General features: G+C 34.4%; 1 protein-coding gene across 3 annotated transcripts; it reads right to left on the reverse strand.

The window, feature by feature from the left end:
- Positions 1-269: 269 nt before the first annotated feature.
- On the reverse strand, positions 270-16438 carry LOC145597771 (AMP deaminase-like). 3 transcript variants are annotated; one of them, XM_081654016.1, is made up of 20 exons: positions 15813-16438; positions 12082-12254; positions 11604-11805; positions 9587-9765; positions 9441-9492; positions 9188-9315; positions 8915-9094; positions 8681-8748; positions 8407-8549; positions 7011-7072; positions 5543-5656; positions 5293-5433; positions 3151-3303; positions 2182-2235; positions 1823-1933; positions 1550-1723; positions 1397-1477; positions 1081-1179; positions 911-982; positions 270-779 (listed from the first exon to the last, which is right to left on the reverse strand). In XM_081654016.1, exons 1-19 carry the CDS (start codon positions 16168-16170, stop codon positions 914-916), a joined length of 2541 nt encoding a protein of 846 aa, XP_081510142.1. In that variant the 5' UTR covers positions 16171-16438; the 3' UTR covers positions 270-779; positions 911-913. The 3 variants fall into 3 exon arrangements, with proteins under 3 accessions (XP_081510142.1, XP_081510141.1, XP_081510140.1); XM_081654015.1 differs by having other exon boundaries at positions 877-982; positions 15813-16437; XM_081654014.1 differs by having other exon boundaries at positions 270-982; positions 15813-16437.
- Positions 16439-23236: the final 6798 nt, after the last annotated feature.

The following is a 23236-nucleotide window of genomic DNA, read 5'->3' on the forward strand; positions in this document are numbered from 1 at the left end:
CTGTCCCACTTTTCATGTTCCATTTGTGTTCCACTTAATATCTTTGTTGTAATAATTACAAGGTCCCACTTCTCAAATTTTAAAAAGCAAATAAATATTTTAAAAACCAATCATATTTAGTGGAAGACCAGTGGGACAGAAATTATGGAACAGATGATTTTCTCCCTTGATAAACATATGCAATATCTTATTTTTGGTGAAAACATATGCAATCTCTCTTTATAAAAACCAAGGTACTTTGTTTTTACCACGTAGAAAACCTAAATCCATGCATAATTTACCTGTATTTTATTCATTAATAGTCCTCACAATTTGTGGATATTCTGAGCTTGAATTTCATTTAATTCTGGCTTTCACTAAGATTGACCTTATTTCCATACACAGATTACAATGAATACATGCTCTAATCAAGACCAAAACCCCCCAATCATACATTCATACATACATCTAGCAGCAATAAAAAGCCAAAATTTGTGGACGATCTTCCACTTTTCTCCTCTAAATAATCGATACTTATTTATACTACGTACATAACAAGCTCCCTCATAATAACTCATCCCTAAAAAGTATTCTTCGCTACGATTTTATCCTTTATAATTTGGAAATTCACTGCATCCTTCCATATGATGATAGATGCAACACTGCATCTCTCGATAGAGTTGTTTTGTGTACACAACATAGATGAATACAAACATCCTGCAACATCTGCATCGAGTCTGTAAAAAGCCACGGGAATATGAAGGCTAATGTAGTCATAGTAGAAGTATGACTCTTGCCACCTGCAGCAAATTTTGAGTGGATGCTTGAGAAACTGAATATTTCCATTAATAGAGAACCAAAACGGAATAATTCAGTGCCTAAGTTGAAGCGGTATACAGTTTTGTTGACCATTAAAGATTATATGGCTCACATATCACTTATCCACTTCCTGAGGAATATTTGCTTTTCCCAGAAATACTTGTTGCATCTCCTCTCTCCATATCTGCACAATGTCAATGTTCTCAGGTGCAACCATGGAAATTATATATTAATGTTATATTCAACCAAGTGTGATCTGTGCATTCAATAATCAACACTTACCATGTGGCGAAACTCAACTCGTATATGAGGTACATTTGTCTTGTGGATATCATTTCCATCTGGACCTCGTTTGAAGTAGCGTTCACCAATCCAATGCCTCTGTGGGAAGCAATAACAGTAGCAAAGTTACAGCAACCAACTACTATAACACTAACATCACTTAATTGATATTATCAATTTGAAGCATGAAGATTTTAAACAAAATTTCAATTGTCCTTCCAGTATTGAGTACTCATCAGAATCTTCAAAACAGATGAAATATCTCAGACCTGACCTAATCATTACTCTTAACTAACATTAAGAGAGATAGACATACCTTCAAAGCATGAGAGAATCCAGACTGGAGAACTGAATTGCGGGCAATCTCACATAAGTCACAAGAGCTCAATTTCCACACCTGTTGCAAGTAATATACTTCAGATCACAACAGCATAGTTCTACAGCAAGTACACAAAACAAGGACACTCACCGAAGCAGCTATACTGTATTCTTCTACTAAAGGCTCCTTGGTTAAATGGATTTGTAATGGGTCATCCGTAGAAAGGGAAACATTAAGACCACGCAAGAAGAACATAGGGAAAGGGTTGCGATGATAGTCTAGAAATAAAGAATTGTTGCTAAGAGGAGACATTGCCAGGCCAATCTGCAGGAATACAAACAGAGAATGTTTCACTTGACTTTAAGGAAAAAAATTCAGGCAAATGGTAACCATTGTCAATCAGACAAGCCACCTTCAGTTTACCTGTGCTAAGTAATAGAGATACTGAAGTACAGGAGATTTCCTCAAATTGATTCCATGCGCAATATTATGAGCAGTGAGAAATGTTGCAGCCAGATGGTCAATGTCACCAGCCTGGAAAGCAAATATGAAAGAGTTAAATCATATATGCAAATTGATTGTATATTGAAAAAAGCATCATTGCTCCTAGAATAGACTACTTTTTTCCAACTATGAGGGCATAAATGATCATATAAAAACAATCAGAAGTCTATAAATAGATGAATTTCAATTAAATGCATAAGATGCATTTGCTACAATATTTGGGACACAAGCTGTGAAGAGATGTGCAGCCTTAAAAAATAAAATAAAACTAGATATACCTCTCCAGCATGAGGACGGAATTTTATTGTCGTCATACCCTTCAACTCCCGCAGCTACAAGGAAAAAAAAACAAAGGTTACCATTACATACACCTAGAGGTGGTTATTGGGTAGGGTAGCCCAATGATAATAGGGTCAGGGCCAAGCTTAAAGGGCTTTTAATGGAGGAAAGGGCCTTTAATGGACAGTGCCCTTATTGGACAGGGTCAATATAGGGCCAAAGTGTTTTTCTAATTTAATTGATAAAGAAAATAGATAATGTAAAAATAATTACATAGATAAATTTAAATTCATATATACTTAATAATGGCTTTGTCCAATATTTTTTTTATTGATATTTTGTAGGCCCGCCCATTATTGATCCGCGACCCGCATTGGCCCGACCCAATATTGACCCTATAAAATGTGACCCTCTTCGACCCTGACCCGCAACTGACCTGCACCGACCCTGACCCGACCCGCCCAATAACCAGGTCTACATACACCACAGACAAGAGGGTAACACAGAATGGAAAAAGTGATTTGTTCCAGAAACTAGATAACTCAATTGAAAATTAGTTAAACCAGCTGAACCAGGAAAAAAAAAAAAAAAAAGATGATCCATTAGGTGCAACTGATGACTATCACAGTGCTGACTTTAAAGCTGCAGAGTACAGTTCAGCAGGTATGAAGATAAAAATGAATGGAACTGATGACTGACTGAAGTAATTTTATCTTGATCCCCCAATCATCATAAAATGTATATCCTTCAAGCTTTTCACAGATATGATGGAATAACCATTTCTTGAAAAACCCATAATCTTCATTCTCCCAAAAGACTTGTTGTCAAGCAGACCAAGTGATTGATGTGGTCAAACACATAACTGGAGACCTTGCACCTTGGGGTGGGGTGGGGCGGGTGGGTCGATGGGAGACTGATGCAGATAATGCACTGAATTAATTATAGTGAACAACGTTTCAGAGCTATACCTTGTTCAAAGTGTAGAGGTTAGCATAACAGTAATATGCATAGTATGAAAACGCAGGATTGAAGATGTTGGTCCACTGATCTGGTGCAGGCATATGTTTTGTGGGACGTCGTTCAGGCTTGCTTTCATCATCCACTAGATCTAGCCCAACCACCTGAATCAAAATTGACAACATAAGAAACATATTTAAGATAAGGTCACAGATAGCAAGACAAAAATTTCAGGACTTGATCAATGTGGGATACAAACATGAAATATCTGGCCTGGCCCTTCCATGTGATTAGTAGCATTAATAAATAAGACTTACAACTATTCCCATTCATTTCATAAGAATCAAGCACGCACATCAAGGGCTACTGTAACATTAATAACAATATCATATTATACTGCAGTCATACAATGATTGCAAAGTATTTAGGACTCAGGCCTCCAATCTGAACATTCCAATATAGAAAACACTACGATGAGATGGAACAGGACTTAACACAACAATTTCAAGTTTCAGTAAGTGGATGAATGAAACATACTCATTTGTTCCCATTATTTGGTCCACTAGAACCTACAAGCTTACATCCCTTAATTGATATACTGAGACAACCAAAAAATGCTAGCACAGGCTCACTTCAGATGATTGTTCCAGGGTCAAATACTAATTATTATGGCATACACTTTGAGTGCACAAAATTGGATGAATGGTCCTCATGTATAACAGCAGGGGTGACCCCCTATACCAAAGTTCAAAAGCTCTGTTGGCACAGTAATCAGAATCAGACTTCAAGACAAGAAACTGAAACTCGAGACACTGCATAGGTTAAAAACAAACGAAACTTTTCATCTCTTCTCAAAAGCACTACAGTATCCAAGAAACCCGTAAAATTTAAGGAGAAAAGTAGTATCATACTTGCTTAGTTCACTATAATTTGGCACCTTATTACTTATTTCAGATTAGGTCAGAAAAAATAAATTCTAAACACACCTTATCATTTTATTTGCGATTTTTTATTGCTAATTACTTGAATTGCGTAATGAAAAAAATTATGAAAATTACACATTTGAAAAAATAGACATTCATACCAAATTACAGATCTAATAACATCTCACTTGATATATTTTTCCCTTATAAATTAGCGTACATAAAAGGTCAAAGTTTAGTCAAATTAGGCAATTATCAGATCAGAAATTATAAGTTCAGAACAAAGATAGGTGAGTAAAGACAATTTAAATCATGTGGTGTACCATTAAGCTTAAGCAAGTCTTGGATACAGAAAGACTGGTCCGGCAAAATAAAATCACAAAATGCAAAATGGAAATCAAGTGAGCAACAATGTGATTATCAGCCAATAACCAGAGGTATCAGCAGATGCATATTAATTTTCCAACACTAAGCTGACAACCAATAGAACTGACACAAGGAAAAACTAAAAAGAGATAAGATAAGAAATACATGGCCACAGTAAAAGATATGACCACAGTAGAAATCACCAAAGATACGAATGATGTCAGCGTGTCACAAACAATTGAAGTTACTGCAATTACAACACAGCCCTATGTAGTACCCAATGTGGAAGGTCTCCATAATAATTTTGTATTTTATTCCTTATTTTTTGGGGAAAAGGAAGAGAAAGAGAACATCCAAGGATCCACCTCAGCCTTGGTACACCTAAAGCTAGATGCTCCAAAGGAATACTTTTCCTCAATTCACTATTTAATGCTCATTTAGAGTATTTAAATGAACAAAATCGATCTAATGTACAAAAAAGCACCCTTAAGTACACCGAGAGCTAGGTGTACCCGGGACCTGTGTACAACATAGACTATATATATAGTCTTTAAAGTTGTATAAAAAATAATTTCCAAAATCTATAGAACATATATTCTTTAACTCCTCTTTCATCGTCCCTTTCATGATTGTTATGATCAAACTCACACTAACTTGTATAAAAAACAATTTCCAAAATCTATTCAAGATTTCAAGGAACTTTCAACGATATATTCTATAGAACATATATAGTCTTTAAAGTTTAAATCTGAGTCAAACATTGAAATGCTTCCTGATAACACAGGCAAAAGTAAAAGCAAAGCAATTCAATATTCACTTATTACATAGGTTGACTGATTCAATGATGATGATTGAATTACTTACCTGCTTCAAGAATAGGTGCAAATGAGGATGTGAATTTGGATCAACTGTAACCTCAAACAAAGGAAGGAAGATGTTGTCAAGCATGTTCTGAAATGATGTTACAATCCCCATATCCTTGTATACATTGTACAGTCTTGGAATCTGCAAATAAATGAACAATCCACATTGAGAATACTGCCAAAGAATAAAGTTGATAGCAAGATAAGCCGGTAGACAAGAATCCTTTCACAGGAATTTAAAATTTGCATACCTGAATCAACCAAACAACATTCTCACTGTACAAATCATTATTAACGACCCAACTGGCCAATTGGTCCCACTCACTTTGTTTTCTGCCATAAATGGATACTCTGTATTCAGCCATCTGTAGAAAAAAATGCAATTTATCATGCATCATAAGAGAACACAAGAACACAAAAAAAATTAATTGACAATTTTATCTAAGTCAATAATAGTACCACGGTACCACCCAATTGGCCAATTCACATCATCAAGAAAACAGTTATGGTAATAGTAATGCACAATTCGTATTAAGGGTGCGTTCTATGCACCCGATTTCACTAATCTTAAATTTGAAATAATTTTAGTTTTAAATTGGACATTGCTAGCCCTTACTATCCTAAACTTCTTATATGAAACAGTGTGAACTTAAATTTCCTGAACTTATTTTATACGGAATATGAGCTTATGCGAATTTATCTTATAGGAAGACCTATTAAAATCTCCTATTTAGGGGTAAATTATTGTTTCAAGGCTCCATTTTAGGCATTCTATCTGCTAATAAACGAAACAGATAACAAGCATCATCACAAAATCAGTTCTAGTCTACACTTGTAGTGTTGCTAATCAAAGGCAGATTATACATGGTGTCACTATCCCAGGCTCCTTCTAACTAAACAATTACAATAGCCTTTGAGACTGCAACTTGGGCTCCTTTCAAGAAAAAACTTCATGTCAGGCACCAAGATATGGAAGGGTAAACAATAATAAATAAAAACAAACAAAAAAAGCCAATCATAAGTTTACAGCATATTACTAGTTACATGGAAAAACAAGGTGCAACCATTTCATGACATTCAAAAGCAATCAAATCTCATTGCATTTTTCTAGACCACCTACATGAAACAAAATCAACATTGAGTCAATTAGCTCTAATACAGCATAGTTTTTCAGCACATTAATGACAAAATATGAAGCAAAATGAGAGGAATTATAGAAGTTTTGGCAGTTGCAAGCTATTTTTACATTAATTTTAAACACAGCCTGCTTGGGTAATAATTTACTACAAAAGCGAACTCCAAATCTGTGCATCTTTGGAAGAATTTTGACAACTTGTGGGTGCAAAAAAGGATCCTATTATTTCTTTCCCTTCCATTCTCCAATCTAACATCCAAAAAGAGGATAATTGATCCTAAACTCCACCTTCACCTCCTCTCCAAAATCCCTTATCCAAACACATTCCAAATCCCTTATCCAAACACATTCCAAGAAATAACCATGCAGTGTACAGTGTACAAGATGAAGATTAACTCCTCAATAACAAAATAGTGCTGCAACTCCACCACAAGCCACTTCACAATTTATAATATCAATCTTCTATAACCAGTTTGTTCAAAAGCTTTCAAAAGTATAATGAAATAATTGCTTCCTACAGCCATACTTAGCTATACAGAGAAATAGACTTGCACAACACGACAATATTGAGGGAGAATTAGGACCTGGTATTTACTGGCAACAAGATCAGAGAAAACTTGCTTGGTCAGCTCCCCAAGAAAACGTCCTGTTTCAAGAAGATATTGACAGCATAGATATGTAAGAGCGAGGATAGCCTTATTCCCACCCCTTCTCCCAACACACACACACACACACACACACATCACACACACACACGCACAATAGAGAGAGGAGGTTAAAGACGGTACAGTCAGTACAGATCATCACAAAAAACATTAAGATGAAAATGTGTGTGTGGGTTTATATAATGATTAACTATTGGTCAATCTGCAAATTCTAGAAATTTATCACTTTATGCAAGAAAATGAGAATTGTGGACCCTTACTCTTCTGAAGATAATAGTGATGCAAGAACAATGAATCTGCAGGAGGAATTACTAAAGCAAAAGCAAAAATCAAACTTTTCACATCATAATTGGTCCTTAGCTTCTTCGGTTGACATAGATTCTGTCATAGATCCGTTATCTACCTCCACAGATCCACCATTGAGGGTGTACACAAGGAAGAAAGTAGAAGGGGTGACAAGAATCAACCACAGCAGTAGGCAGAGACACAAGGAAGAAAGTAGAAGGGGGGACAAGAATCAACCACGGTAGTTGGCAGAGGACACTTCAGCACATGAAGTAGGGTCATTAAGGAAACACTAAGGGAGTCGCAACATGGGTCTGATTTCTGATTTGTTAAAGTGCAGAAGAAGACAAACACCAATTAATGTTAGGTTACCTTTTTGTTGTATGGCTTGATTATACAAAGAGCAGTAGAATAGTTATAAAGATTATGCGATGATATGGGAGTGACATTTTGTATTGAGCGTAATAGCCTAAACGTTTATGTTTTTTACTCTAAACGTTATAACCACCTCTTCAAAACTTTCTTGAATTTTATTTTTGTAGTCTATTAAAACTCCCTTTATTTTTCTTGGATGCTCTTTTTTTCTCATTTTACTCAGCTTTTTTTAAACTCTTTCAACTAAATATTTTGTTATGTCCCTTTTTATATTGTACGGTTCCTTATGACGATTGGTGTCAACCGGCCCCAAATCATTTTGAGACTAGGCTTTGTCGTCGTTGGTTGTTGTAGCCTAAAGTTACCCTTTTAAGAGTGATAGCCTCAAGTTATCAACTTAATCCTGTAAACCTTCTGCAATCAATCATCAAGCTTTCAATCTATTTTCTGTTCAATTAATTACAGTTGCTTAGCACAAAACTCAGTCTATAACACATTCGCTCATTTTTCATATATTCACACATGCTAGCAATCTAGCATATTCCTGATGATAAAATATACCCCACAATGACCACAGTACAGTCAAAAACATAAAGCACAGACACACAGCAATTCATACCCTTTGACTTGCTCAGAACTATAAATCTTAACCAACCTTGGATGAGATTATCCTGTTTGAGGAAAATCTCCCTTAGTCTACTTTGACCACAAGGATTGTACTTGAGATTAAACTTGTCAAAACGATGGAAGGTGCTCTTGTCAGCATGAACATCCAAAAGATCAACGTTCAGGTCATATCTGTGCACCCAAATGAATTAAACAGTACTGCTGAATGCTAGTAACTTTAATGTTTTAACATCAAATTATAAAATATATAAAGCATGATATAAAAGTCAATTTTAAAAGGTAGCATAAAATCACTTCCTTACCCAGTCAAATCCAAGCTCTGAAAAACCTCTTTCAAAGTCAAATAGGTCCCATCACGAAATATAACAACCTAAAATAGGAACAGACACATAAGCAAAACAGTGAGAATATGAATGAAGGCATGAATACATAAGATGGGTGAGCCGATATAAAAATTCAACTAGTACAATCCAGCTGAACGACAGTTTAATAGTAAAAAATTGATATTAATAAAGTTACTCATATTGAAGCATTACCTCATCAGGCTCTTTCCTCAGCTTTGACTTTATAAACCTCAAAAGATGCTTCTGATTCATGCATGCAGAATGATGAACATGTGTATCAACTTTCCTAACATTATAGAAGTCACGATGTGGTGCACTCTTCTGGGCTAGAAACTCCCTATCCGCATTAAGCATCAAATGAAGATTGAATTTCTGGAAGGAAGCCCAATATGAAACATATCAAATACCACAAATTTAAGGGGACAATGTAAATCATATATATGTAGACAATGATAGAACAGCTACTTGTTCCAATAGATTCAATCGATGGTGACACAAGGTTCGAATATTTCCAGCTGCTATAACTCGAAGAATGTGATGCAGATCAGTGAAAAATGTTGTTGCATCAGCAACAGGGAACAGCTTCTCTTTGGCTATGCAGCAGAAAAATCAAATAGAAGAGCTATGGTAAGAAAACATATATCTGCCAAACTTGATCAGACGTGGTTCCCTAAGAGCAAAAAAATACATTGTATGAAGCCAATAAAACGATACTTACAATCTTTACTTGCGTAAACTTGGACAACGCCATCCTCCATTTGGAAAAAGTGCTATAAGAACAAATGTTATATGTTAATGGAGCAACAACGAAGAAAGAGAAACTCAATAGAATTTTGGGATGTGAATCAGTAAATGAGAACTCACGTCACTTTTTCTCTCAGGAGAAAAATAAAAAGGATTTGGATTCGGCTTTGGTGTACTGGGATCAGTAATGATTTCCTTTTTCCATGGAGCAACTGTTTCCCTGAACACATAACTATCTCGTAGCTCAAGGCATTCTTGGAGAACCAAGTAAGATTCTATTTCATCTGGTGTTGGTGTCTCTGACAGAAATAAGAGTAACAAAATCAAATTCAGGACTTGTGATAAAGTCAATACATGGGTACCAGAGCTTGAAGAACCTGGTTTGCTGCAAAAAATACATGTCCCCAACAGCTAACCACAGCATAGGTAGATTGCTATATAAATCCTACTCCTTTTATAAATCATATTGCTTATTTTTCCTCTTCTGATATTCTATTAATGATGGCAAGTAACTGTGGGCAAAAAATTCTTCGAGAATTAATGCTACAGAGATAAAGTTAAGGTCAGTGACGGTAGGCCAGTGAAAGCCAGTGTAAAACTTTGTCACATCACATGACATGAGCCACATTGATTGAGATTTGAGAGTAGTACTAGGATGGGTGACCACATGAGAAGTCCTCGTCATGTAGCCGACCCCGCTTATGGTATTAAGGCGTTCAAGCAAATAAGATAAAGTTAAGGGAAAAAGGAACACAGATGTAAGCTCTAGAACCCAACTAGATTTGCCAGCCAAAGCAATGTGGAGTTTTGCCAGGTGCTTATTCTGATTTAAGGATATAATAAATACAGAAGGCTTTTGCCCAACATGCAGAGCCTGGCATTAGTATTACTACGTTGTAATTGCTCAGTGGACTATTGGTCTATTGGTGTTTCTCAAACTTAAGAGACTGAGATTTCTAGTAGCAGCAACATTTGTACTTGCCCGGAGTGAACTGGAAATAATTATGCACTTATATCAGCTCTGAATCTAGTCCTACAGTAAAATATTAATTACCACTAAGAATTATGCTTTGGTTTAGACTTAGTACTGATAAGGATAGCTGTATATAGCAGGTAAGCCGATGTTCTCTTCACCTTAAATAAATCATATTCAGTTTAAATATATATATATATATATATATTTATATATATATAGATATATATATAAGTTTTACATGAATAGGTTAGATTTAGCCAAATAAAAAATTAAATAAATTAGAATAATATAAAGAAAAGAAGTCAAGTTTAGCAAAGACCAGTAACATCAAAGAACGTATATAAAAGTGAATCAGTAAAAATAAGTTTAAATTAGTAAGACCCTATTCCCTTCATCTTAAGAAAATACTATTCGAGTATTTGGTCAAATTTCACTTACGCCTCATTTGGTTGCAATTGGAATTAACTTCCCATGGTAATTTACAATTTATGGGAAATTATTTCCCTTATTTAATTTCTAGGAAATTACTTTAATTCGTTTAGTTGGTATTAGGGAAATTACAATTCATAGGAATTTTGAAGTACCTAGGGGGTGGGTAAATTAATTTCTACATCATGTGGGAATTTCAGATTCCCTAGGAATTTCAATTTTCTCCATTTTGCATAGTCAACCAAACAACATAGCTCTAGTGTATTTCCTAGGAATTTTGAGTTCATGTAGGAAATTAGAGCAGTCAAACAAGCACTTAGTAAAAATAAGTTTTAATCAATAAATATATTGTAAATAAATCAAAGAACAAATATAACAATGAGTTGATTAAAAAAGTTGACGTGTTAAAAAATTTAAGTTCAGCAAAAATGATTTAAATTCGATATAAATGAAATTCAGGAGCAAAAATAAAATAATTTGAGTTCAGCAAAATTAACAGTTCAGTGAAAACAGGTGCTAAATGAAAAGTTCCCTCCTGAACCTTTCCTACAAGGCTAAAACCCCAAGTAATTCTAAAAAAAGAGAATAATTAAGAAGTTGTCAATTCTTCTCTTATGTCCCCCAAAGAGAAGAAAAAAAGGGAAATCTATTGGAACATGAACATCTGAAAATAAAGAGCACAAGCACACAAAATAAAGTTCCAATCAAGGTTAATGGTGAGTAGAAATGTACCACTAGGAGATATTTTAAGCCTGACAAATGTTTCTTGCTCTGGTTCCTTCCTCAGAATGTCAGCGGCTATGGGATCAGGCGGAACACCATGCAAGTCACCAGATATGCTGTGAGAGCGAATCATGTTCGGGGAAGTTAAAGGAACTTGATCTCCGTTATTATTATTCCCAGGGTCTTGATATTGACTTTTCATTTCTGGGCCCTGGTCAAGAAGTTTAAAATTTTAAATTTAGATACAACAGCCACCTTTTCTTCATAACCTCCCTTTTTTTTTCTTCTGCTCTTTCATATTTTGGAGTTTATAAGGCCCAGATAATGAAAGGAAAAGAGAGAGCAGCCAAGCGAGAAAGCACAAGTAAAAGAAACTAAAAACAATTCACTGCTCTCTCCAGTTTCCATAGCAAATACAATTGCAAAGTGATAAACCAGAAGAAACAAATAGGGAAGACTTAACTAATACAATATGGTATTAACTCACCAGATTTCCATTAGTATGCAGATAGGTAGGATCTAATTTAGAATTATCTGTGAAGGTATCTTCATCATCAGATCCTTCTACACTTTCAAAGGCACTGGCAACAGGGGACTTTGGAGATGTAGGTCTCATCATATAAGATCTACTGGCTGAACTCGTAAGGCTGGTAGCTTTACCTAAAAAAAAATAATAAAAAAAAAAGGTGGTCAAATAAATCACCGCACATACATATTTCTCTTAAAAAGTGCAGATCATAAATAACTAGAAGACAAAAAGAAATAAAGCACATATAACAAGTGAATAGAACCAGCACAAATAAGTTCGACCCAAGATCCTAGGAAGAGGGACTGGGAAATCTATTAAATTAAATTACAGACATGTAGGATGAATAAGAATTAAGGAGGCACCGAATACTCTCCTCTCATTATGCCATGTCAAATGCAGACATCCCATACAAAAGACAACCATTAGTCACACACTAACAAGCAAGAAAATTGGGAAAATAACCTTCAATCAATAAAAATTGTAACTATTTATAAAAATAAGGAAAACACAATAGATTTCAATCATCATGAAAATCAATTAATATCATTGTAAAATAAACTTAGCAAAAGTAACTCCCTCAATATATATTCACGCATTAGTTTTTGTTATATAAATGTCAAGTTTAATTACAGCTTTTCAAAATCCCTAATCTCAACTCATGTTCAATCACACCAAAACATTTTGAATTTTCCTAGATCTTATCACATAGTACTATATCTTTAAAATGTAAAAAAAAATCCTTACCTCACAATTACAAAGATAAAATAGGAAACACAGGTGGTGTTATCTTTACCTTAATTTCACATAGCTTTTAAGTCATGGACTTATTGTACTCCCTCCGTTTATTAAATGTTACACTTAATAAGTGTTACACTTCCTTTTTTGGCAAAAAGATACATTTCAATATTATATTTTTCTCCTCTTATGGTCCCACCTAAACTCACTACTATTTTTTAACCATATATCTTCTCTCACATTCATTACTGTTCAATAAATTATTAACCCCACTATCTTTCTTTAAAATTATTTAATATACAACTACTCCACTTACCTCTTATAATTCAATTAAATTGCCTAAAGCTATGTGTCGGTCAAAGTGTAACATTTATTAAAACATGGAGGGAGTATATAAACTTATATGCCCTTATCAGAACTTATCAACTCTTATCTTATATTATAAGAACTTATTGACCCTTAAAATAAATAAACTAGACTTTTAGCCCTTTTTTTAATCCCTATGAACTTATGAGATATGAAATTAGTGAAAATAAGATGGACAAAATAAACCCTTAAATGGCAATTAATTGAGAAAAAACAAGCAAACAACTAGAAAAAGGGAACCACCAATTACATCCTAAAATCATATCAATTAGATCTAATACGAATGACAGCAAAAATCACAATTAACAATATTACACATAAGATTAGTACTCCTTAACTAATTAAGGGTTACAACAACATCAAGGGGACCATTCATGTGTGTACTTTTACTTTAAAGAGGGAAGAGACAGATAATAAGGGATTGATTAAATACAATTGAGTCCCTGGAGGTAGTAAAATATATCTACTAAAAAATGAATTGTATACTTTTAGTGCCAAAGTCTAACATAATACATAACAATGCATGGAACACCTTGCCCAATAAATGTCATTTCCAAATTTTATCAATTGCTATATCCTCTTCCCTGTAAAACAAAGGGCATAATCCTGCTGCACCATTTCATATACAGCTTCCTAAAAAAACGACTCCAGACAATCCTACTGCATATTCAATCCTTCACCCATCCCCTTACAGAAAATGTTCGCATTTTCACTTTCTGACTATTATAAGCATCCTAACATCAATATGGAAGTACATAAAACATAATAGAATATAGTAGGTGCTTGACAACAAAATGGCAGCTAAAATTTGCACTTCACACTTTTTTTTACCACCAGCAAGCAATAAAAATGCAATTATCAGCTAAAAGAATTATCGCATATTTGTTCAAGGAACCCTGAAAACCAAACATGCGATAAATTGAAGCATGCAGAGTATCTATGCGAGGTAATATAGGATTTAGCTATTTAAAGATTAGCATGTCGCTAATCACTAAACAAAAGTGGATCCATCCACTCTCACCATAGTTCAAAGCAAAAGTAAAACTTCTTTCTTCTTAATCGAAGGCCAAAGCATAACAGCTTCAACCCTTCAATACAGCAAGATAACTGGACAACAGTAATCACAGTCGCATCCTTTACTATAAAAAGATATCAATAGTTTTTTTAAAAAAAACATGTCCCAAAAAGAAGTTGTCCTACTTTCCTAAAACAACAATGACCTATGATTAAAAATTCACAAACCAGACATTAAAACGGTCCGACTGAAGCTAAACACAGCCCATCTTAACTTGACCCTGCAGAAAACCCAAACTACGCATTTTCCCTTCCCCTTCACTTTTCTCTCTTTCACTGATACCATTAATTATAATTCATTAGACAACTTTAACATCAAGTTAAATCAACACCATTGATTACTATACAGACATACACTCATACTTGTCCAAAAGATTAACATACTAAAATTCTTTCTCAATTTAGTTGTAAGGTTTTCACTTACGCAAAATAAGTACATAATTTCATTCAATTTGTAAGAAACAGTAATTACTCAAATTGCATGGGATTAATTTTTTAAAATTTTCAAAAATTCATCATCCATTTCGCTTAGATACTAATTTTTCCTTCAAATTAATCTTATAAAATATACGGAACAAGAAGAAATGAAAACAAATTTAGACTTAAATTAAACAATTGGCAATCCCTATTTATATCCATAAAAATTAAATTTGCATGTAATTAAGCACACATAAAGCTAATTGAGCCAGCCCCAGTTAATCTTTATGATTGACGAAATTCGTCAATCTAATGGCATAATTGTAATATTGAAGAGAAGTTTCCATGCCACCTCATGACTGAAGATAACGCTGATTTAATGACCGTTTGTGGTTACTTCACCAACACCACCACTAAAACTCCCTCCATTGAAAAGCGTCCTGCTTCTTCCTCCATTAGCTTCCCCAACCTCGACCACCATTGAAGCTTCCCGACCTTAACCACCATTAAATTAAAGCTTCCCCGACCTCGACCACCATTAAAGCTTCCCCAATCTCCACCTACCTTCCCCGATTTCAAACGAAAACCCTATGAATGAAAGGTGAAATTAAGGGCATGGTCAACCCAAAGGGTACGGGTGACTATGTCCTCCATTGAAGCTCCATCAATTGAGCTTGAATTTTGAAAATGTAGAAAAAAATGATGTCGGCGGCGAAAGAAGATGAGATAGCAAATGTCAGTGGTTGCGATGGTGGTTGTTGCGGTGAAGAAATGAGCTGAAAATTATGGAGTTGAAGTACCATTGTTGATGTGAGTTATAGGAGTGAGGAGAGAGAAAGTACTAGCAAAGAGGAAAAGGGAAGGAAGAAGCTAAACTAACAGACATCCTAGCAAATTTACAAACATATCCCAATTAATTCATTGAAGTGTCAATTTTACCTCTATGATTAACAAATTATGTCAATCATAAAGATTAACTTGTATTTCCTCAAGCTAATTCCAGCAAAACTCCATTAAATTCGAACCATACTACTACAACATTACTGAAATTTACCAAAATTTCAACCAAACAAAAGAAGAGGAGAGAGAAAATATACCTTCAGAGAGGCTACGAAGCCGAGGCAAACCAGCAGGAATACCTTCAACAGGAAGAACACTATTACGCTTATCGGAACCATCAATCTCACCACCAGAAATCGCAGTAACATCCGGCAAAGACGCCGAAGCACGGCGATAAGCTCCGATTCTCCGACGACGGCGGTAATGGCGAGGCGAAAGGTGGCGCGCAACCTCCTCTTCCTCCTCTCCTTCTTCACCATCCTTATCTCTCTCCATAGTCTTGGCAAACTCCAGCAACTGCGACAGCGTTTTCCGGTGCATGTAGTACGCAGAAACCGCCACAAACGACGCTCCAACCAACGCCGCCATCGCCAAGTGAAGCGTATAATTATCCATTTTTGGAGTGATTACAGGTTTTTGATTGCGGATTTGGTGAAGAAAAAGCTTGGTGAAACCCTACTTAGTTCAACAATGGCGGAAGTGAGGATTGGAGGAGAGAGAAAGTGCAGGAAATGTGTCGTTTATTGGTTAATCAGATGGAAATGACGCAGAATTTGGGGTATATATATGGGTGGGTACAAAAGAGAGTGACAATTCTTAATGATTTTGCCTTTCTCTCTCTCTATCCACTTTCTCTCTCTAACCTCTAAAAGTATGTTTTTCGCATCTTTTTTTGTGTTTAAAAAGGGACAAATTACTTTGTGTGTGTCACTTGTTTGTGTGTTTATCAAATGTGTACGATATTATTAGAGCATGAGTATTGGTGAGGTTACTCACCATTATCCACCTCACTTTTAACTATCTTTTTTATTTATTTATTTTTCAAATCATCTTGCACCTCACCTTCCACTATCATAAGCTACTAGTGTGAATCACCTTATTTATTTATCTACAATGGTGAGGTTACTCACCATTCTCTCTCCTAACTACCCCATCATTTTCTCTTTCTCACTCTTGTTTTATTTTATATTTTTTAAAACATGTATTAATCTCTATTATTTATTTGTAATTTTTGAACTTACATAATTAATTAAAAAAAGTTAGACATTCTTTAGTGCAATATTAATAGTCATTATAAATAGTACAATATTAATAATCACTTATGTATGTAAATTGAAACAATTTTTTTTTCTAATTTTTGAAATAAAAAGTACAAAAATAATACAATATATAAATAACATAGTTTATTTAGCAAAGACATCCATTAAAATTTAAAATACAATATTCATTAACAGCGACTTTTGTCATCTCTTCATTCGTTGCCGAAACGTCCTCATATATGTTCAACCAAGTCATTCTTTAGTGCAATATGGGTCTCCCTATCACGAACATTATTTCTATTTTCCATATAACCATTTAGATTGAGCCTATCCAATCGTCCACTTCTCACAGTAAATGGTTGGTTGTTGTTACTAGTTGATGATTCAGCTACATTTTGGGGTTGGTCATTGATAAATTCAGTTGTATCATAATGCAAATATCTATCTCGCTCATCTTCAACAATCATATTGTGCATGATAATACAAGCCAATACAATTTTCCATAAAATTTCGGTCGACCATGCTAGACTTGGTTGACGTATTATTGCAAATCGAGCTTGTAACACTCCAAAGGCACGTTCAACGTCCTTTCGATAACTCTCTTGCTTCTTGGTAAATAATTTGTGCTTACCAGTTTGTGGATGTTTGATTGCTGGGATAAATGTTGCCCATTTCGGATAGATACCGTCTGTAAGATAGTAACCCATATTGTATGTATTTCTGTTGACATTGAAGGTAACCTCTGGAGCTTTTCCCTCACATATATCAGAGAACACCGGTGACCGTTGGAGGACATTTATATCATTACAAGAACCCGGGGTTCCAAAAAAAGCGTGCCATATCCACAAGTCTTGCGAAGCAACAGCCTCCAAGATCACCGTTGCTGTTTTACTTCTACCTTGATACATTCCTTTCCATGCACGCGGACAATTTTTCCACTCCCAATGCATGCAATCAATGCTGCCCATCATACCAGGAAATCCACGAGCATAACTTTCACGGAGGAGCCGTTCAGTATCCATAATATTTGCCCTCCTCAAGTACTCTGGTCCAAATTGAGCTACAACCCCTTCAACAAAGTGAGCCAGACCTTCTCTTGCAGTACTTGATGCGATTTTAAGATACTCGTCAACTGCATCGGCAGATGTACCGTATGCTAACATTCGAATTGCTGCAGTGCATTTTTGGAGGGGGGATGCACCTAGTCTTCTGGTGGCATCCGGCCTTTGTTGAAAGTAAACATCACTTTCTCTTAATTGATTAACAATGCGTGTGAACACATTCTTACGCATGCGAAACCGTCGACGAAACATATTAGCAGGGTACAATGGTTGGGGACTAAAGTAATCGTTATATAACTGCATATCAGCATATTCTCGATCTCTTGGTACATACCACCTTTGGTACGTAGGTTCAAGAGTGAATGGGACCTGATAAGTTGATGTTACAAAGGGAACAACAGCTGTATTGATCGCTTCCTCGATCAATTCATCTTCTTTTTGCCTTTGGGTAATTGATTCATGCCACTCTACATAGTCGTTCACCATGTAATCAAATAACCCTGAACTAGATGAACTAGAAGAATTTGAATCAGAGTTCATTTTGTAATATTTTTTTGTAAAAAGGAAGAGAGAATTTTGTTTTTTTTTTTTTTTTTGTAGAAATAATACTTATATTTATGTATTGAAATATGAAGTGTATCCCCTTATTTATAACTTCTAAAATAATTCAAAAAAAATGACTATTTCTGATAAGGTTTGTAGATATATGAGATATGATTTTCGATAAGGTTTACAGATTTTCTACATTGGTAATTCGTTGAATGGATAAACAACTCAAAAAGATTACATTTCTAATAAGGTTTGTAGATTTCTTTTGTATGACAATTCAATGTATGGGTACACAAAACAGGAAAAGATGAGATTCTCTGATATTATTGCTTACAGATTTCTTGTCAACATGTGACATTTCAATGTAGCATTGCATGTCGGTCATATTTTACAACATTTCTCATTATTGAGCTAATTTTATATTATTATTATTTACAAGATATAATTTATTGGGTAATAAACAAAGAGCAATTATATTTATTAAAACTTCAACTTCAATGCATTAAGAAAAAACAACAAAATATTACAAAGGAAATTGTTAAAGCAACATAAGTAACATACATTACATCAATTAAAACTAGAATAATACACATGTAGTTTGACTACCTTAATTGATATTTAAACTAGCCTAGAAGATGTGCAAATTCTTGCTTTAATTTTAGATATATTTCTTTTTCTTCTTCAGATAGAATTGGTTTTGCAAGAAGGACACTAAATAGCTTGAACCTTTTTTCTTCTTGTTTCTTCCGAGCTTTGATGGCATCTCGCTCCTTCTGATACTCTAGCATACGTTCTGCTACATCAATTCGCCTTTCATCAACATCTTTGTGTTGACCTTTCATTACATTCATCTCTGATAGGGCTTGAGTAAACGACTCTAAATTTTTAATTTCAGAACTACCCCCAATTTGAATTCCAGAATTGAAAACAGATTTACCTTTTCTTTTAGATGCTTTCACCCCGTCAGGACGACGGCGACGAGTATGAGTTTTTGGACCTTCATCAGTTGGAGTATCTGGCTCTGATCTTTTCGAATTGCCACCATCACTAGAAGGTAAATCCAGGTCTATTGGCTTCCATTTGTCTAACTCTCTCAACATCTCCCAACAACCAATTAAACCAAAGCGTGAACCATTACATGTTCCTCTATATATTTCATGAGCTTCGGTCATTTCATCATGAGTGTTGGTACCACTCATATATCTTTTTTTTGCTTCACTATAGCAACCAACCCATATACTCACATCTTTATTTATTCTTGCCCACCGACTTTTAATAGATCTTAAAGTTCTAGGGCACATGGTGGATGGATTTTCTTCTCTAGCTTGATCATAAAGGGATTTTATGTTCCTCCACATTACCGCCAAACTTTGATCAGTTGCCGTCTCTGGATCTTCAACTGCACACTCTACCCAAGCCGAAACGAGGGCATCATCTTCTTTTGCACCCCATTTTTCTGCCCTTACATTAGTGTTGCTCCCGTGGGGACCTTGAACAACATCATCATCACCAACACCATCAGCATCATCATTGGCTTGTTGTTGAACCCTAGGATCATCGGGTGGGGTTAAGTTACTGCTTCTTTCTCCCTCGGGAGTTGCTGGACTGTTTTGAATTATTTGGTTCACACCATAATGTTGCGACATTGGGAACATAAAACCAGAAGGATAATTTTAGGGAATTTGTTGCAAATTTTGGTTTAAAAATTGGTTTGAGAATTGTTGGGTGTAATTTTGGTTTGGAAATTGATTTGGGAATTGTTGTACAAATTGTTGGTTTGGATGCGTTGGTTGGTTAGGAATGTTATAAAATAACATCCTTTGAGCATTTGGATTATAAGGGTTATTTGGATCAAAATGAAAATTACTTTGAAAATTTGGAGAATTGGAAGATTGGTTATTTGGATTATTTTGAGAGGAACCACTTCCGTAATTAGGATTATTAAGATCCATAATCACAAATTATTTTTATAATGAAAAAAAGAAGAGTGAAATTTTAAGGGTGAGAAACTATATCAATATTAGGCTCTATTTATAGATAAAATTATAATTATACCGTTGGTGAAATTGTTTTTTGGAAATATGTTTAAATGAAGTGAGAAACTACCGTTGGAGCATTATAGCAATACTAACTGTTAAAAATTAATATAGCCGTTGCATTCTACAGCAAACATCAAACACAAATAGCAAACATCAAACACAACTTGCAATATTCATGACAAGTGTCATGTGATAATTGGACCTAAAAAAAATCAGATTCTTTGGTTTAGAAAGTCAGCAACTCATGCTCATACTCAGTGCCGCTTCAGACGTTGCTACCTCATACTGTGAGTAAGTAATGAGTCAGATATTTCAATGGTAAGCTAACTCAAAAAAAGTGAGAGATAGTTCTGAGGAGGGTACTGACTCACCGTTGTACATGCTCTTAGGAATTGGGAAAGCATATATCAATAATAATTATATTCTATGTGTGATGGAATAAGGACCCCATGATTCACGAGGGGAAAAAATTGTGTATGCAAAATGGGGTCACTACTCACTACATGCGAAGTAGGCTTGTTTTCGATATTGAATGATCTCATCGTGATTCGGTATGAAATTGTTTCAATATAAACTCGCTTGATTTGAATTTACTATGACTAAAGATAAAATTATAATTCAACATTGTTTTAGCTCAAACTAAAAATGAATTAATGATTAACTAAATATCACTCATGACGAATTGATTCAGATGACTAAATATCATGTAATATTCTATATTATGATTTAAAAACATATTTGAAAGGTTTTTATAATATGAGATTAGATTTACCAAGCATTCTTACAATATATACTTGATGCATGTTAAGGAATTTTGAGCTAGAAGTGTGGTAGAGTATATAGCAAGTATTTGCAAAAGAATGTGGCAACATTGATCACAAAGGAAATAAGTACATCTTAAAGATCAAAATTTTAAATAACCACCTCCAAATACACCCTTTATTGAATTTATCACCCATTTTTTACGAAATTAAAAAATACCACCTCAAAACGCAAAATCATCGTATATCATCACCCTTCTCCTATTCCGGCCTATTTTCTGATTTATAGTTTGTTGAGGCAAATATTGTTCTTTGCCAACAAGTGAAATGCCCTATCTTGTTCTAGAGTATTAGGGGGTTGTTCCTGTCCCTCGAGTTACCAGTTTCAAAGATTGATAACTTTGCTAACCTAACAAAGCAAAAAATAAGGAAGCTTTCTCAAAGAAAGTAAAACAGGTTAGATTATTTAAAGAAACGAGTAGATAAACATATGACAAAATATGCAAATGCATTCCATTAATTAAAGGATAAATTAAAGTCAGGTCTACAATTGTATAAGTTCAATGAGAGGTTACCTTCATGGTCATACAATTAGAAAAGACAAACGATCTTCAATACATACTAAGAGAAACTATGTTATCGCCTGGCTACTAAGGCAAGAGAAACTACGAAAGCTAAGAAGAAAGCTTAAAATAAATGAAATTCTTGTTACTGATTGATTTGTTGATGTCCTTTCTTCGGTCTTCATGCTTCTATTTATAGACCGAATGGAGTAGTTATGGCTAACTTTCATAACTGTTTTGCAGTTATGCTTCTTAGAGCCAACTCTCTTTGAAAATTGAATCATCCAATCAACCTTCAAGCCGATTCTTTTTTGCATTGGGCCCTTGGATAATACCATCCCTTGTTCATTTGCCCTTGTTTGTTTGGTCTGAAACTTTTCATTGACTCTGAGGTCCAACTTACTTGGTAAATTAGGTCAAAGTCAAGAAAATGTCAATAAAAGTAAAATATCTGAATTTTGGGTATAACGGACTTAATTAAATTAAAAAAAAAGAACCCAAACCCACCCCTGCCACCTCCGGCACCCTCTATTTCCCCGTCCCTGTTTCCGGCCCCTTTTCTTTTCCCTCAATTCAACCCCGCTCCTTGTTTTTTTTTTTTTTTTTTTTTTTTTTTTTTTTTTTTACAAAATTTCCTAAAGATAATTGAATTAAATATAGGTGACGAATAGTTAAGATATAACCAAATCTATTGAAAAAGGCTTCTGGATTCAAAATAAGTACTTGAAATATTCTTAGGGAAACAAGTAACTTACTCATCATACCACAAATAGCATTTAGGAAAAGAAAAGTCCTTTTAATTGGTTGATGTTGTGAGATAGGTCTTTATTTAAAAAAAAAAAAAAAAGTGCCAAAAAAGGTCCTTAAATCCCATTTAGGTTGTTAGGAGACCTTTGACCGGTTTTTTGCGATAATTTTTTGTATTCCAACAGCTTTGTCTTTATCTCCCCTTTCCCTCCAATTCCAACTGTTTTTATTATTATTATTATTATTATTATTATTATTTTACTAAATTGAAATAATTATTTTTGTTATGAAATTATTTAACTGGTTCTCTATTATAATTCTTCTTTAAAGTAACCAATTTTTGTGAACTGAAATTATTTTTATTGAACTTAAATTATTTTCATTGAACTGAAATTATATTACTAAATTGAACTTAGTTTTGCTAAATTGAAATAATGTTTATCGAAGTAAAATTTTGATGATTAAATATTTTTTCTAAAAGTGAAGTGAACCTTTCTGTGTAAGGCTATAAGCGAAATATGGTCAAATTGCATATTTCACTCAATTATATTTTCTAACTAACAACGCTTTTATATTTATTTTTCATTAAAATTAAAGATATCAAAGGTTGAAGTTTTGTATTGGCAAAAACACAAAAACAAGTCATTGCAAGTAAAAAAGAAATGATGAAATATTATAATTATGATGCTAACTATTTTTGGG

Source organism: Chenopodium album, chromosome 20 (genome assembly GCF_948465745.1).
Source record: "Chenopodium album chromosome 20, dcCheAlbu1.1, whole genome shotgun sequence".
Taxonomy (NCBI): domain Eukaryota; kingdom Viridiplantae; phylum Streptophyta; class Magnoliopsida; order Caryophyllales; family Amaranthaceae; genus Chenopodium; species Chenopodium album.